The sequence below is a fragment of the Pagrus pagrus genome, assembly GCF_965226575.1.
Source record: "Pagrus pagrus genome assembly, chromosome: 20".
In the NCBI taxonomy this organism is placed as follows: Eukaryota; Metazoa; Chordata; class Actinopteri; order Spariformes; family Sparidae; genus Pagrus; species Pagrus pagrus.
Window position 1 is genome coordinate 22,648,463 of NC_140207.1, and position 16,998 is coordinate 22,665,460.

The 16,998-nt window shown below is 41.0% G+C and overlaps 1 protein-coding gene across 8 annotated transcripts in view; it reads right to left on the minus strand.

Moving 5' to 3' along the window:
- Window positions 1–16,998, minus strand: part of LOC311249442 (uncharacterized protein) — a 131,135-nt gene that overhangs the window by 70,646 nt on the left and 43,491 nt on the right. For 7 of the 8 annotated variants that reach the window (XM_084340471.1, XM_084340472.1, XM_084340478.1 and 4 more), the window contains one exon: window positions 1,260–1,373. In XM_084340471.1, the coding sequence (XP_084196597.1) occupies window positions 1,260–1,373 (114 nt within the window). Of the gene's footprint in view, window positions 1–1,259; window positions 1,374–1,604; window positions 1,691–16,998 lie in introns of those variants that run through there. The other variant, XM_084340475.1, reaches the window with a different exon arrangement.

A 16,998-nucleotide genomic window follows, 5' to 3' on the forward strand; every position in this document is an offset into this window, starting at 1 on the left:
TAAAGTCCTTTTCATATTCCTATTAGTCAACATACTTTCTTAATAAAGTTCACTCTGGTAAGAATAACTGAGAATTATTCACTATTTTGATCATGAGTACTTTAACAATGTCCCAAAGTTTGGAAAAAGTCTCAAGTTTTGCAATAAAATAAGAATTTAGTCCAAGGTTCCAGTTCAAGTCTAAGTCCTAAACTCTCTGTTTAGTCCATTTTATGTGCCTGCTGGTTTGCACTGCTAAATGCATCCTTGCCCTCTGCTTCTGCAACATGATTGGTTGTTCTCAAATTGATTCAAAGTTGATTGGCTGCATTCTTTTAATCCGTCTTTTTTAATCTTTGGTATTGGTGAGGTTATTTAAGTTAAGTCATGAGTAAAGGTGGAGTTGGGGTGGAGTCTAAAGTCAAGTCTGAAGGGACCAGACTCCTGACTCTGGTCTGAGCTCATTCTGAGTCAGGTGGCTCAGACACACCTGTGGTAGTAGCTGTTACTTAGATGGTAGTGATCTCTGAAATAAACTATTAGCTGTTATTGTTATTCTGACTACAAACATTAAACATGTCCTTCCTTATCTATGTTTCAAACTAAAATCGCTTCTGGGACAGTTCGCCCAAAATCGTCGTTGTCTACACCAATGAGTCGGGGGAAGTTTCGTAGTCCACAAAACATTTCTGGAACTTCACAGCAACTCAGAAGTGCAGCATTCACCTAAACAGCTTAAGTAGCTGGGGACTTGTTTCACAAAGTAAAAACAACCTAAAAAATGAATTTAAAGGATATTATTTACACCCTTTATAAAGCTGAAATCTTCACTGTAGCTACAAAGCTAAAAGTGTTAGCATTGTCCCCCATCTGAATTTAATTTCTCTGCTGGGGGATCAATTAAGTTGACATAATACATATATATATATATACATTTATTTTGGATCTTGGGGCTTCAGGAGACTTGGATTACGTCGGTTATTAGTCCTCATAGTCCCCAGCTACTTCAGTTGTTTAGGAGAATGCTGCAACACTGTTTTGCTGTGAAGCTCCAGACAAGTTTTGTGGACTACGAAGCTTCACCTGACTTTCCATCAGCACGGAGAGAGGAGAGGAAATAATGACTGAATTTACATTTATAGGTGAACCGTTCCTTTAAGACACCATGTCAGAAACTCACCCAAAACTGTTGCCCTACTATCATCAACAATAGTTTTTTGAAACATTATTAATTTATTTCATTTTATTTGGAAGTGTCACCAATGTTCTCCACCTTGTACCTGATAAGAAGTCCGTCGCCAAGGCCTGCTGCGGTTCAAGTGAGTGTGGCCACACCTCTCCCTGCGGCTCTTGGCGCAACGCAGATGTCTGTCCCCCTGTGGTCAGCTTACAACCTGCAGTGACAACATGGATCATCGAACATTAGTTTCTCTTCCTCACTGATGACGCGCCGTACATGTGTAAGTTAATAACACAAGGCTACTAAAATCCACGAGACACAAATCCACACACACACTCACAAATGACTCACACGTAGGCATTTATAAAACATCAACACTTCTATACAGTTGACCCTATCATACATAAACTGTTTGCAACACATGCGCATGCACCTGCACTCTCACCTGCCAAATTTCCTCCCAAAAGCAGATCTCCCAGTCCCATACAACTCAATATTCAGTGGTGCTTGCCATGTACAGCTCAGTGCCTCTGTCTCTGTCTGTCTCCACTGCAGCCTCAGCTGGCTCTGAGCTACTAACACTGTGTACCCCCAGTAACACGCACACACTCAAAACGCCACAAAAAGAGACACACACACAGACACACACACACACACACACAAGAATGTGATCACAGTCGGGGAGTCTGGGTTTGGCGTGACGTTTCACTGTCTGTCTGGTCCAGGTCCCAGGCCCCGCCAGCTAGCGCCTCCCCTCGCACTCAGACATTCCCTCCCTCTCTACTCCTGTAGTCACCCTTCAACTCTTGTCCCAGTCTCCAACCAGAGATCCTGCCTGGACAGCAGAGGCCAGAACCCCGACTGGCAGATTTAATGTGGCTGTTTGTGTGTGGGAGGTAAAAATGGAAAGGGGAAGAGGAGGAGAAAATATGGTGAGGGAAAGGCAGACAGAGGGTCAGAGAGAAAGATGAAGGGTTGAATGGAGGAAAGCAAGGGAAGGGGAGAAAACCAGGAAAGAGGATTTATAGAGTGAGGGAAAAAGGAGTGGATGAATGGAGGGAAGGGAAAAAAACGGAAAAATAGCAAGGAAGTGAGACAGAGGCGTAACGAATGGAGGGGAGGAGCAGAGGAGAGAAGGAGGGAGGCACCGATGGCAACCCTCTCCCAGCAGCGTTCATGGAGGGTGACAGTGAGGCAAACAGACAGGACGCCACCCAAAGTCACTAACGCTTTCATATATCAGACACACACAGGGGCCATGGCAGGGTGTGTATTGTCTGTCTCGACAGGATGCAGAAAACACTCCGTCGGCAGGGTCACCGATTGATTCAAAACACTCGTGGAGCAGCACTCGTCCTTATGGTCTCACACTTGTGTGTCTGCCTTGTAAACGCAAATTTGACTTCCCGCATGGTTAAGGTAGCCAACATGAGTACACATAAATGCACTGAGCTTCTTCTGGTCTTCTTAGTTAAATCAGCGAAGCAAAAATGTTGCAGGGAGAAAAAAAACAGGCGGATGTTTCCCCTGCTGTGCTGCTCCGCTGTCCAAGGTGCTGAAATCAGACTAAGCAGCTTTGAAAAGGCATTCAGGGGCACTGGAATGAAAACCTTTAATATGTCTCCCTATTTCCATTTTCACCCCTGACCAAACCACTCGGGTTGACTCGGTAATGTTATTTACAGCTATGACCACAGGGTGTTTTTGTATTTTTTTTTGGGGGGGGGGAGGGGGGATTACACAAATACATAAACTCAAAGCTGGTAGCTGTCTGACAAGTCCCCATCACTCAAAGAAAACATCTCTTGGGCTAAATTAGCAGAGTAAACTACAGAGTTTAGGTAGATGCCTGTTATAGTGGTATATAAAACGATAATTTCACTTTTTGTCCATCATTTCTATTGATCATTATAACGTTGTACAGTAGTTAATTGCAGAGATCTGGGAATGTAGCAAAATTGCTCTAATATTGCCCAACAGGACATGAAACATATGCAGTCAGCTACTAAAAGAGATTTGACATAAACTTTTGTATTATTTTATTTGGCAGTGAATACCAAGGTGAATACCTGTAAATGGGTTCACACAGGTTTCCTGTACAATGGACATTTCAGATGTGCTCACTTTTAGTGTTGCATCAAATAGTGGTTCAGATTAGAGCTGCACAATTAAACAATATACAATCAAATATTGCCAAGTGTTTCCAACGAAATGCTGCAATTTTTTGATAAAGGTAAAATGTGTGACAAAACAGCATTAAAATGAAGCACTGTAGAGCTGCAGATATGTTCTAACATATAAATATTGTTCTCCAGATCTATGAAAACGTGTTTATTTGATACAGACCCAAACAAACGTTGCATTATCATCAATCGTAATATCTGTCAAAATAATCACAATATGATATTTTGACCATAAAATGCCCTATTTCCTTCCACTTGAGTGGCTGAGGCTCATGTCTCAAACATTTGTATACTGTATAGCGGCAGGAACAACGTTTTTTGGACTCTGACTGAAATTTAGCATAGTTCTGGTTCCTTTAACAAAATGCCTATGGGATTGTTCAATTGGATTTTGGATTATTGCAGTAAACAAGTCTGTGATACTTTTTGTTCAGAAAGAGAATCCTCACAAGCGAACACCACTTTTTTCATTTTTGAAGGGTCTATGCATCCGCAGAAGTAAAAAGCTAACGTTAGGCTGTAAATGGACTACATTATGGTCATATGACCTCAACGTCAACACCACAAAGCTTATTATTACACTATACTATACACACTATACTATAAACTGATCAATCTACAAGTTAGAGTTAGAAAAGCTTGTAACTAAAGTGGGCCTGTAAAGACAGACTAGTGAGTAGATGAGTCTCCGTCTTCGCTCTGATGATGTTTAATGTCCCCGACAACCTCTGTAGTCTCATTTAGACACTTGTTGGCAACCACTTTTTTTAAGACATGTAAGAGTTTTATTATTAAATTGTGGGGTATTTACTGAGGTTTTTAATATTGTGTAATAAAACATTAAGACAGTCTCTTAAGCTTAAGTAGACTACAGACCTTATGTCAGGCATCAAACTGAAAAGCTAATTCTGAAAACCCATTGCCTGTGAGACAAAGGAACTTATTTCTGGGTTTGAAGATTCCTCTTGCACACTTTTAGATACATGTTTTGACTTTCATCCAGCCAGCTATGTCTTATGCAATCTCACTTAACTGACTTAAGTCACTTAAGTCATAGGAAAACGGAGGTGTAATCCCTACAAACAGCGTGTTGTATAGAGGTGTGGAAATGTCCTGATTATAAGATGCATTGTGATGTGGACATGGAAGATTCTGCATTGATGCAGAGAGAGAGCATAATCGAGACTCTGCATCTTACAGTATGTTGATCTGTGATTGTCCGGCCTCAGCTGGACAATAAAGTTACATCACAACATTGCTCCCATGCTTTGGATTGTGAGCGGACATTAGGCTATCGTGACTTATGTAGGAAGTATGTCGGAGGGAGGCAGAGATCATCTGCAAATGATAAAAAAAACTCGACCGAGTATTTTTTAAAACGGACGTCTCGGGGCACATGTCAGATTTTATTAAATTGTGGGAAGCACGAACTGGACGAAAGCCACGCTATGCATGACTTCTGCCTCACAACAATTACTAAACACGTTAGCCATTTTCACCTGAAGCTAATGTCTGCAGCCATAAATAGTAACTGTTACAGCAAGCCCAGCTAATCAGCCAAGATCTGAGGAGGTGCTGTCAACTTTGTCGTCCAACTCTGAGAGAGGTGAGTGCAGCAGATTCAATAGATGCCTTATCTTAAAGCTGCCATGTAAAAACAATATTATTGTAGATTACAACAAACGTGTAAGGCACTGCAGATGGATAAATGTTTTGTTTTTGTGATGCTTATGTATTGAAAAGATGCAGCTTTTTTTGTAGACTGCTGTAGTCTGATTGTTGGAAGAACTTTCTGAATAAAGGGGAATTAAATGATGAAAGTAGCCATGTGCAGTGATAAAGATCACTGAGGATGCCGTACACTGAGATGCATCAAGAATCATTTTGCATTTGAATCGTTGACAGCTGAATCATAATCGAATCGTGAGGCCAGTGAAGATTCACACCTCTACTGTCATAGTTGGAAGGATATAATGTATATGTGGACTCAAGATAAAATCAGGCTACAGCCCCGCTGACCTCTGGTGTCTCCTGCCCTGATGGACTTTGCAGTAGAAATGTTGCTACATTTCTAGATCACAGCAATGACTTCAGTGAGCACAATATTATTATAACTACTTCTAAAACAAAATTTATATTATTATTATTTTTTTAGCAAAGATTAATAATACCTATCAGATACTGTTTGATCTACCAGTTTCCTTTCATGTATACTGGAGTTTGTCATTACCATCTGCCTCAGACTGGCCCTAAACTTACCCTCTGTATTGCATCTGCTGTGAAACAATAGTAACATTTTGGGCTTCAGCTTTTTTTTGACCCTGTAAATGCAACTGTGCCTGAAGCCTTCCTCTAGCTCAGAAAAATTTCGGGATGGTTCAGTTCAGTGCACGAGGGAAAATTTCATGCTGAGTTATTCTCTCCACACTGCACTGTGTTTAATGTACCAGCAATGAACTGCTCAGCTTAAAACAAGGAAGGCTAACTGTGATGCACCACATGTGAGTATGTGTATGTCTGTGTGTGTTTTTTTGGAACATGAATTGTTCCTCGAACTGCAGCTGAGTCAGGAGGCTCATTACAGTGTCATCATTCATCACGACTACTTGACCTTTAACAACCGTCTCTTTACAGACCAGAGGAGAGAATCACTGCTGGGCTTCTGTGGTAACACTCGACTTTGGCAAGACATTTTCACTTGTTTCACTATGTAGGAACAAATTCCTGAACCTAATGAAAAACAGGCTAACTAGGTATCACACAGATAGAAAACCAAAGAAGAAGACAAATATCTGCTGATGAAATGAGGGAGTATCAAAGTAATATTACAGCCTGTGTAAGTATGAAACATTCCCCATAAAAAATGAAATCATGAAGGAATAATACAGCATTCACTTCCAATTTATTAAATTGGTCACGAAATCTGAAGGCTGACAAAATAAAGGGCTGACTGGCGATCCAGTCACAAGGAAACGCGCGGGGGGGGGCGGGATAGAAACCCCAATTAACTAAGTCGGAGACAAGGGGTTAACCTTGGCCTCTAGTATGCAACACCACAAAGTGTGACTTGTGCCACAGAGCGTTAGATATCAGATCTTGTGTTTAGTGACGACAGAATTTTCAAATTATGTAAGAGCTGCTGCTGGGCGGTGGGGGTGCTGACCTCTGCCTGAGGACGAAGTGTGGCAAGACAGACTGGAGCAGCTATCAGTCTGACGGGTGAACTTTATCTGTGTGTGATGCATCTGAGGACACACGCACACTCACACACTCATACATACTCTGCTGCAGCTACACTAATGTGGACAAACAAATGCGCGTACACCCACATACACAAACACCAGCACCAGCACACAGTAACCAAACAAACACACTGATGTTCAGAGAGAAACACAGACGCAACATGATGGCAGCCAGACAGCCAGATCCCACGCTTGGTGGACACATGGCTGACCTGACAGAATAAAAAGGATGAGTACAGCCTCAAATGAACACACACGCACACACGCGCACACACACACACACACACACTCGCCTAATTCTACTTTTAAAGGGACACGCCGTAGAAGTGGCAGTGGATCCCTGTGAGGCTTGTTCTTCTGAGGACAGGCGGCAGATTCAGGATCAGCTGCGGAGGTGGTGCAGGGGTTAGTGGAGGAACGGTGCCACTCAGTCTTTGTTATGATGACATTCACACCATCTGAAGCATGACTCAGACTACAGTCCACTCTCTATTCCAGTGACATTCTCAGCAACGGATTGCACCACAGTCATCACTTCTTGCTCACCTTGTTATCAGGATTTTAAACCCAGAAGGAGGTGATTTGGAAGTACAAAAACATTGAGTCACCACAAGTCTAGTGATGGCTACAGACTGTACCACACTAGAGCATATTGTTGGGTCCCTGTGTTTGATGACTCATTTTATAGTTGTGGACCAACCTGCCTAAAATAAAATTAAAATAGTAAGGATAAAAAATGTCATCAGCAAGTAATTTTCGACCTGGCAGCCTGGGGTTATTCTTTAGCTGATCACTAAATATATTCCTTCAATTACCCGACCAAAGTTTTAGACTGACTAACAGAAACACAAAAGCAGGAGAGTCAGAGGATTCAGTCCGTACATAGTCCGGAGAAGAAGTCTAATCAGGTAAAGTAAGTGTAATGAAGAGTGTTTCTCCCCACTTCTGTTATTTTCACATGTATTGTTTCAGGCTAATGCATTCCGATTTAGCCCTGCTAACGCTAACATCACCACATGTTAGCAGATGTCTGCAGAAGACTGTACCTACTCACTACCTAATCTACCACCGGTCTCAACTTTTCTGTTAGTTTGTTTTCAGTTGCCATTTGAATAGTTGATTACAGAGTGAAAGTATATATATATTTTCCATGCTCAAAGAAAAAAGAACTGAATTAAACTGAATATGCAAGCCATAGATGTACGAGATATTATAGTTAAAGAATAGGGTCAAGTGTTGAGCCAAATGCAGCTCTTCAGAACTGCTGCTACAACAACATGAAAGGCTGAACACTGACACAGTCAATCAAAGGAGCAACTGTGGTGTTCCACTGTTCAGCCAGCTGGAGTGACCCTGTGCCAGGCCTGGCCCAAGACAATGGTCTGGTCATTGCAGTAAAGCGTAGGGAGAGAGTAAAGGAACAAAAAGCAGAGGAAGGATTGTTACTGTTACCATAGGCCTACTTAATGAGCTTTAATGCAAACCATGACCTTTACTAACCTCAGCTACAGAGACAACCATTCCATTATTTGGAACATGCTCATACTTGAAGACATTTTAGACTTTAAGTCCTAATTTCCTCTGTTCCCTGGTTAATACAAACTCAAAACTCGTCCATGTCAACCTGCATCTTGATGAAATCAGTTTAATGAATATTTCCACAACACTAAAACCAAAAGTACATCAACACAGTTATTTAAATATAATTTTCTTGTTAAAAACTTTTATCCAAACTACTTTGCTGTTTTTTGTTAAGTATGAAGCTACCGTCAATAACAGTTTTTACACATTAAAAGACATCAAGAGCTTCAGTGGGTATTGCATCCCCTTCTGTTGGTAGGTTTTTACTGAGAACGATCAGCAGGGAGCTTTGGGTTTCACTGACAGTAGCTTCACAGAGAAAAAACAACGGAAGTGACTGTGAAGTGAAAATAATTTGTGAATAAGCAGCAGAGTGGAGAGTATGACGTGACTTTGGTTTTGCACTGATGAATAAGTGCTTTGAAAATGTACATGATGCTGAATTCACCGTGTGAGCTATACAGTACAGGTAAGCCCCTCGCCCACCCACCACCCATTTGTTTTTACTAAGCCTTTATTTTCTTTTTAATGCTGGCTATTATTAGAGAATTATTTTAAAGTCTCTATGGTGAAACTCCACAGCATTTAACATCAGCTCGCATCACAACGTTAACTCTAAAACAAGCTTTTCCCTGGCTTATCCCAAACTGGACTATATGATATACATTACAGTTCTGACTCAGCTGAAGTCAAGCCTAGCATCGCCTCGTTTACTCCATTCATATCTTCTCTCATATGGCTGATAGCCTGTGGGCTAGTCTCTGTCCTCTGTGCTCATCTGCCCCACCCTTCTTTCTCCTGGATGGGATAGATGAACCACACTGGCTCGGTCACAAACCTCCAAATCAATGTACTTTATTTGTTCATCATGGCAGCTTACTGCTAGTAAGCTTAATACCAAAACTGGCTGTTTTTCAATGTATTTCTATCCCAGATTGTGCATGGCGCCCTATGGTTTGCTTTACCTTAACAGTCTAATCTAGGATGAGCCGGCAGGATAGGCTGGAATCCTGCAGCTGTCCTCCAGCTGACCCCAGCCTCTCCTTGCCCCTCTGCCTCAGCCTCAGCTCCTCAAGCTGGGGTAGACACTATGAACTGGCTGGGTCAGGGCTGCCGCAACACCACAGGCGCACAATGATGGTTCACAGAGAGGACAGGACAGATTGCAATTCTCTGAGAGAACAAACATCCAGAGAGTCCTGTGTTGATTCAGCCCCGACAGAGTATTAATCATGTTCTTTGAATTAGGTTGAATCAGCAGTAGTTCCCTTTCTGTCCACCTTTACCTTGAAACTGTCCTCAACAAACTCTGTAAGAGTCTGAATGTACCAGGCTTTGGAAAATAATTCTGGCACCTCATTAAAGAAACCTCTGAACTAATATGAATGAAATGTTACTCAAACCGTAATTGTTGGATAAGCTAACACTAACTTACTAGCCTGTTGAAGAAGCTAACATATAAGTAAACATGTTGCTTGAGGTAACATCTATGTTAGCATGTTGGAGACGCTCACATCTACATAAGCCAGTTGGATAAGATAACATGTATATTAGCCAGTTGGATAAGATAACATCTACAGTATATGTTCCAGCAGCTGTGGCAAATTTCAGAAAGTTTAACATTGGCTGGGTTGCATGTTGGATTAGGTGAAACCAGACCACGCCTTGATCTTCTATAATTATAAGTCAGAACATACAGAACCACTGCTAGAAGGCTCACCGCTTAGGCAGTTAGGAAGGGCCTTGAGGAATACCAGAATACAAGGGGAAACCCTTCAAAATGTGGCTTGGTTAATGCCATACTGTTGATACTGACGGCATCCCCACACACGCTCAGAGACACTGTTGGAGTCCTTCAGCTCCTCTAATCCCCACTCCAGATCTGTTTTACCCCAGCCTCATCTCACCTCAGCATGCCTTTCCATCTCACTCTTCCATTTCACTTTCATTTTCTACGCTGTGTTATTAAATGAATTATTTTTAGTGTTTCTCATATAATCAGCATGAGATGTTTCCTATGTGAATACAGTTCTCATACAGTGGCATTGACACAGATAGCAGGGGCCTGATTACAGAAACACTTCCTTACTGCTTGTCCTAAAAATCAAGTTGAAGCAATTCCTAAACTCACACCAGCCCTGTCCTCTGTCAGACCTCATTTCTGAGCTTAATCCTGTCAGTCATCACTCATCCTGTCATGTCTGTATCTGTGGTTAAACTGTACACGAGACTGCCTATCCATGACAAGGATTGTCTCACTTCATTTGTCACTGGCTAGCTAGCTTGCTGTAATGGCCAAGAAAAATCAAAAATCAAGCATTTAGTTTTGGATTCAGTGGATTGTTGGAGGCATGTATTGTGTCGTGGAGGAGAGGATATAGATGCAGACATACATGTTATCTTATCCAATGGGCTAATATAGATGTTAGCTTCTCCAACAGGCTAATATACTGTATGGACTTGACATAAATTAATGATACAGCTCATTTACAGCTTGATTGAGTTCACGTTTTTCCTTTAAATTCTCGAAAGAAACATGGCCAAAAAAGCAGAAATGCTCCAAAATGTCAACTATTTTGTTTGTAACTGTACATAAAAAGAAATGGTATGATATGGTAAAAAAGAAAAAAAAACTTGAAATGCATAAAAAACACACCTGTTGTATCTTAAAGACTTCTTCATGTCTATCAAGTGTGTAAAATTCATGTACAATCATGTGCCACCATGCTTAAATTTGTTGCTGTCAATACTTTCACATTTATTGTGGCAAACACCACCTGATCACACCAATTAACAATAATTGTTATCAATATTTTCAGTATGTTCAATATGTTCAGAATGCATATGTGTTGCAATACTTTTTCCAAAAGACTGTCGTGCAAGAAGAGGACTTGTTTTTTGTATTCATGCACTCTCTTGCACTTTTACACAGAATAATAAAATCATACAAAAAAGTGCTCAACAGTCCATCCAGACAATTCATTCAGTGTGAATGAAATACAAGATATATTGCGAGGTTATTCACAGGAACAGAAGAGAATGTGCACCCAAAATTTCTAAATACAGCAGGAAGCACTAACAGTAGCCATGTTTGTTGTTTACATGATTATGATAATGAAAGTTGTTTTCGTACATGTGAAATCAAAGGTAGTTGGATATGGTTAGCAATGACAACGATGTGCTGCACTCTTTTCACCCCCAACGCTCTCTCGTGGACTTCTAGCAGTTGTTCGGCAGTGCATGTTGATGAGGGAGTAGGACTTTTTTACCCGGATACTTTCAAAGTCTAGTTTACGCTTGCTGGATTTTCCAACTTACCACCTCTATCATTAAACCACAGAAGGTTTGGGTGCTGTTTAAAATAGAGAAGACTGTGGAAGATGAGAGGTCAAGAGGCTGATGCAGTGATGGTACAGATTCAGTGCGTGAGAGAGTGATGCGCATTGACAGGCAGTAGAGAAGCAGGGTGTATTGGATGTGACAATGCCTCTGTAATGTGTGTGTGTGTGTGTGTGTGTGTGTGTGTGTGTGTGTGTGTGTGTGTGTGTGTGATGGGACCTGCAGGTACCTTTAACAAACATAGACCCTTCCTCTCTTTTCATCCAGGCTTCACTTCTTTGAATCCAAGCCCACTATGTCATTGTATTTACGACACCTCCTCGTCCTCGCCTGAAAACAACCCCTACATTTGTCTGTCTAGCAAGGGGAAAACGATAGAGGCAATCCCTGTGAGTCTATTTCAATCCCACCGTAACTTTCTCTTGACCTCCTTTACGTCAATATTTGTTGATTTTTTTTATTGGCAGGATTAAGGAGTTGAGCTAACGCAAAGGATTTTCTGACTATCCTCTGTATTTTGTTCCCTCATATTTGCATTTCCAGCTGTCACGTTTCCTAGCACTCCTCCCTGTCATGCATCACAATTCATGTTACTGAGCCGAACAGGGGGCTGGATTTTAACTCCCACCAGCAGGGATTGTGCAGTTAGTACCTGTCAAATCAACAGATGAAGTGAACAAGTGCACATTTCAATGTGCAGTGGAGAGTGTAAAAATCACTAGTTGCCCATGTTGATGTTTCCCGTCCAGAACATTTCACATTTTAAAGCTCAAAGGCAAGTCTGAGGCCTTAATACTCTCTCTCTCTCACACACACACACACACACACACACACACACACACACACACACACACACACACACACACACACACACACACACACACACACACACACACACACACACACACACACACACACACACACACACTACTCTGACGTGAGAGTAAAGGAGGAGACATTTACTCATACATATACACACACATACAGTACGTGGGGATACACAGACATGCGTATTCACAGTGAAACACACACACCTTCACATGTGAGAGAGGCTCACACAGATGAAAAGCTTTCTGTCTCCACAGAAGACATCAGCGAGGGAGGAATTAGGCCTGTCTCCCCGCTCGGGGATTAAAGTTGCATCATGAATATTTAAAGGAGATTTATCCAGCATTTCTACCAAATCACTTCTTCAAGTAAAACAGGATGACAGCGTGAGTTTATCAAATTATACAAAGATGGTGATGTGCTCAGCTAGAAGTTGGCCGTTATGGTTTTTCATTCAAATAAAAAGAAGGTGACATTTGACAAGTAGGCAAGAACGAGTTAGACCTTTCAAAGGCACATTAAAAATGTCTGTTTTTCCAACAAGTATCCAATGATTTCACTTAGTATTCTTACATTCTAACATAAACAAGATGGAAAGAGGTCTGAGGTCTTTGAAAGCTCTACAGAGTCTACAGCCACACTAGTGGCTTTGTGAGGTTTTAAACACTCACAGGTAAGAAAATGAAGGTTTAAAGGTAAAGTGTGTAGAATTTCGGGGGGATCTATTGGCAGAAATTGAAGAAAATTATTAATAGTGATCTGTTCAGTACCATCAACTAAAAATAAGAACCATTGTGTTTCTGTTTTCTTAGAATGAGCCTTTTATATCTACAGAGGGAGTTGGCCCTCTTCCACAGAGACCACCATCTTACAACGCCATGCTTCTACAGTAGACCAGAATGGACATACCAAACTCTGGCTCTAGAGAGGGCCTTTCAGGTTTAGTTACTATTTAGTAATAACTAATTTAGTTACCAGTTACTAATCCTGTTGAATAGGAAATCAGCATCTCTATACAAAGATTACAGATGCTGATTTCATTTTCCAGCAGGACTTGGCACCTGCCCACAGTGCCAAAACTACTAGTAACTGGTTTGCTGACCATGGTATTACTGTGCTTGATTGGCCAGCCAACTCACCTGACCTGAACTCCATAGATAATCTATGGGGTATTATCAAGATGAAGATGGGAGACACCAGAACTGTGAAAGATATGGAGGTGCTGACAATGCTAGGAAGGTGAACTAAACCTCAAACGTGTAATGTAATGAATGAAAGCTCAGAAAAGGCATTACTTATAAAGGAAATTTAAGACTCCATTTCGGTGCTTGTACACGGCCCAGGACAGGAAGGATCTACAGCAGTTGATTAAAACCACCCAGAACATCACTGGTACCATCTACAGAGCATCAGTGACATCAGTGAAGTGAGATGTCTGCACAGAGCCCAAAAGATACTAAAAGACAACACCCACCCCAGTCACAGTCTGTTCACCCTGCTGCCATCTGACAAAAGATACAGAAGTATCTTTTTATGTCTATGTAGCTTAAGGAATTACCATTGGCATTTTCGGTTGGTAAAGCGTCCCGAGCACAGTAACAAAGCAAGAAAATAAGACAATCCAGGCAGAGGGCTGCAGGGTCTCTGCAGACACGAGACAGTAACACACCTTTTCTCCCCATTCCAGTCCCCCTCTCTGTCTGTTTCCGTCTTCTTATGAATTTTACATTGTCTCACTATGTCTGCTGTCCATGATATTCACTGACATGTTGAAATCAGACTTGTGATGTTGGGAAGGCGGTGTGCAATGCCCAACATACAAATCATTCAAAATTCCCCTCAAATGCATTCAAACTAAAGTTACGAGCCTGTTTTGAAAATGTGAGCAGGAGAAAGTTCAGATATTTGTGTTCAGATGTAGGGAGGGAAAATCAAAAGTTGTCAGAAAAATGAATACACAATTATAGCACTGATACCTAAAAAATCTACATAAGTACAGTAATAGAGTATTTGTACTTTGTTACTTCCCTCCTCTGGATATTGGGACTAGTAAACCTCCAGTTGGCCTGACACTGAATATACATATGTGTGGATCAGTGCTTCCACTTTCCACAACTGGAGAAATGCATTCTCAACTTTTCAACTTACTTCGCAAGTTTCTAAAGGATTTCAATGTGTACGGCCTTGATACTGCAGGGAGAATATAGAAGAAGCAACAGGATTACAACTGAGACCCAAATTATGTCAGGCAGTGCCAGTGCCACTACTGGTGGCACAGATCCCACCAAGGCAAAAATCAGCTTAGCAAACGATTTGAAAAGTCTCCAGAGGGTTTTTCATGTCTGAACTGATGTCTATCATTCTTACTTCAGAAATACTGCCAACGGCACCACTATGGCTCCTCTTACCACCACTTTTAAGGATTTGAGACTAACAAATACATCACCAACACTTTTTAAAAACCACATTTATAAATGGTAAAGTTAATTTAACTTCTAATTAATAGTTATTTCACTGTTAACAATGAAATGCTTTATAAACCATTTATTACAAAGCATTATAAACATCAGTTGCAACAATGAAAAGCTGCTTAATAAATGGTTCAAGCATTTCAGTGTTAGCTGTTAACTTAAGTTTGATTAACTATAAATGTAGCATTTATTAATGATGGTTATTATACAGTGTTACCAATATCTAGCAGACTGAGATGTTTAAACTGGACATGTGACGGTTTTGAGCTGCTGGGGTCACGAAATAAAAAACAGAAGGATCATCAAAGTCATTAGGATTCATCCTCCAGAGACCATGAATATCTACAGAAAATGTAATAAAAATAAATCCATTCAAGAGTCATTAAGATATTTCATTCAGGACCACAGTGGTGGACCAGCTAAACTGAGTCGATTATGTAACACCTTAATTCAGTCGATCAATATTGTATGAAACATGCTGCAGGCACGACAGGAGTTCAAGGTCCTCAGATGATGCATGTCTTCACTGTGTGGGCAGATGAACATAATGTACTGCACTCATGTGGGGGTCTATCTATGCATTATGTACAACACTCCTCAGATCTCCAACTCATTCCTATTCCTATTTTTGAATCTTCCTTCACTCACCCTCTTTAAGGGTGATGTAGGGGATCAGCTGTTTGAGGTGAGGCTCTCTGGGGGTTGGGATGTTTGTGCATGTAAGTGTGTGCTCGTGGCGTACACTCTGAACGGTACGGGGCGATCCCTCCACTGAAAAGCACATCTGCTTACACAAAGGACTCGATTCGATTTATCTCCCTCCGTTTTTCCCAGGCTGCCCCAACTAGACGCTCACACACAAACAGACCCATGCTGACAGAGAGGATTGCCAAGGTCATGTTGATCTCTAGAGGTTACAGTATAGTGGATGGTAAAGCAGGAGCAACACAGCTAGTCTCAGAGCTGCCCTGCTGGGAGTGGACTCAACCAGGCCAAAGACGTGTTAAAGGGAATTTTAATAGGGCTGAAATGAAGAACTATTTTCATTAGCTCTTTCTGTGCTTGCAGGTGTGTGGAACTGTGTCAGTGCACGGGGCAGGGCCAGCTTCCCTCCCCTCGGCAGCAGCCACCCCCCAATTGAATGGTAAGGGAAACACTGCATGGTAAGATAGGACTTTTAAAAAAACAAACAAACAAAAAAAAAACTTCAATTTGATGCCGATCCAAATAAAATCTGGATCTAGCAGAATATGTTTAAATATGTTTTATTTGATATTGGATTTGGCTTCACTGAATTAAGGGGACCGTTGGGCCTTGGCAGATGTACAGTTGTGGTCAAAAGTTTGTATCCACTTGTAAAGAACATGTATATCATGGCAGTCTTCACTTCCAATGTTCAATTCTACAGCTCTCATGTTTCTGTGATGAAATGAGTGGAACATACTACTTTGTCACAAAAACCTTCATGAAGTTTGGTTCAATAATGAATTTATGACAGGTCTTTTATTTAATTATGAAGGTCTTCTGGCCTTCATTCATCACAAAAACATGAGAGCTGTAGAAATCATTGGAACTGAAGACTGACATGATGTACAAGTGGATGTTAACTTTTGCTCTACTGAGTACCATTCTTGTTATTTTTTAATCGGTTGATTTTTTTCCCGATTTAATGGGTCAGTTTACAAAATGTAAGACAGCAGTGAAAAACTCACATTATATTTCAGCAAAGAAGTGCAGAGTTACTGGCTTTTTAATCTTGCATTTTGCGTTTAGTGCTAATTAGCAAATGTTAGAATGCTAACAGGCTAAATTAATATGGTGAAGATGGTAAACATCATATCATATGCTACACATCGGCATGTTATCATGCTTAACATGTTAAGCTTAAATTAAGCTGATGATGATGCACTGTAGTTTAATGACAGCTGTAGAAAATGTAGATGAGCCTCTGTCATGCTATCTCTTTCAACTCTCCCTTTATGTATGCAACCTGACAGTCAGCCACTGATTTTGGTAGAGGAGCTACTGTATAAAATACTGATAGCTGGCAAACCTCTTTAGAGAGGGCCTACTCCCCTTTATTTCTTTTTCTATGAGTACTTTTAAGCCATGGAGAGAAGGCAAAATTACTGTTTTTTCTATTCACTCTTTCCAAAAATGGAAAGAATTACAAAGACATGTATTTTGTAACCAGA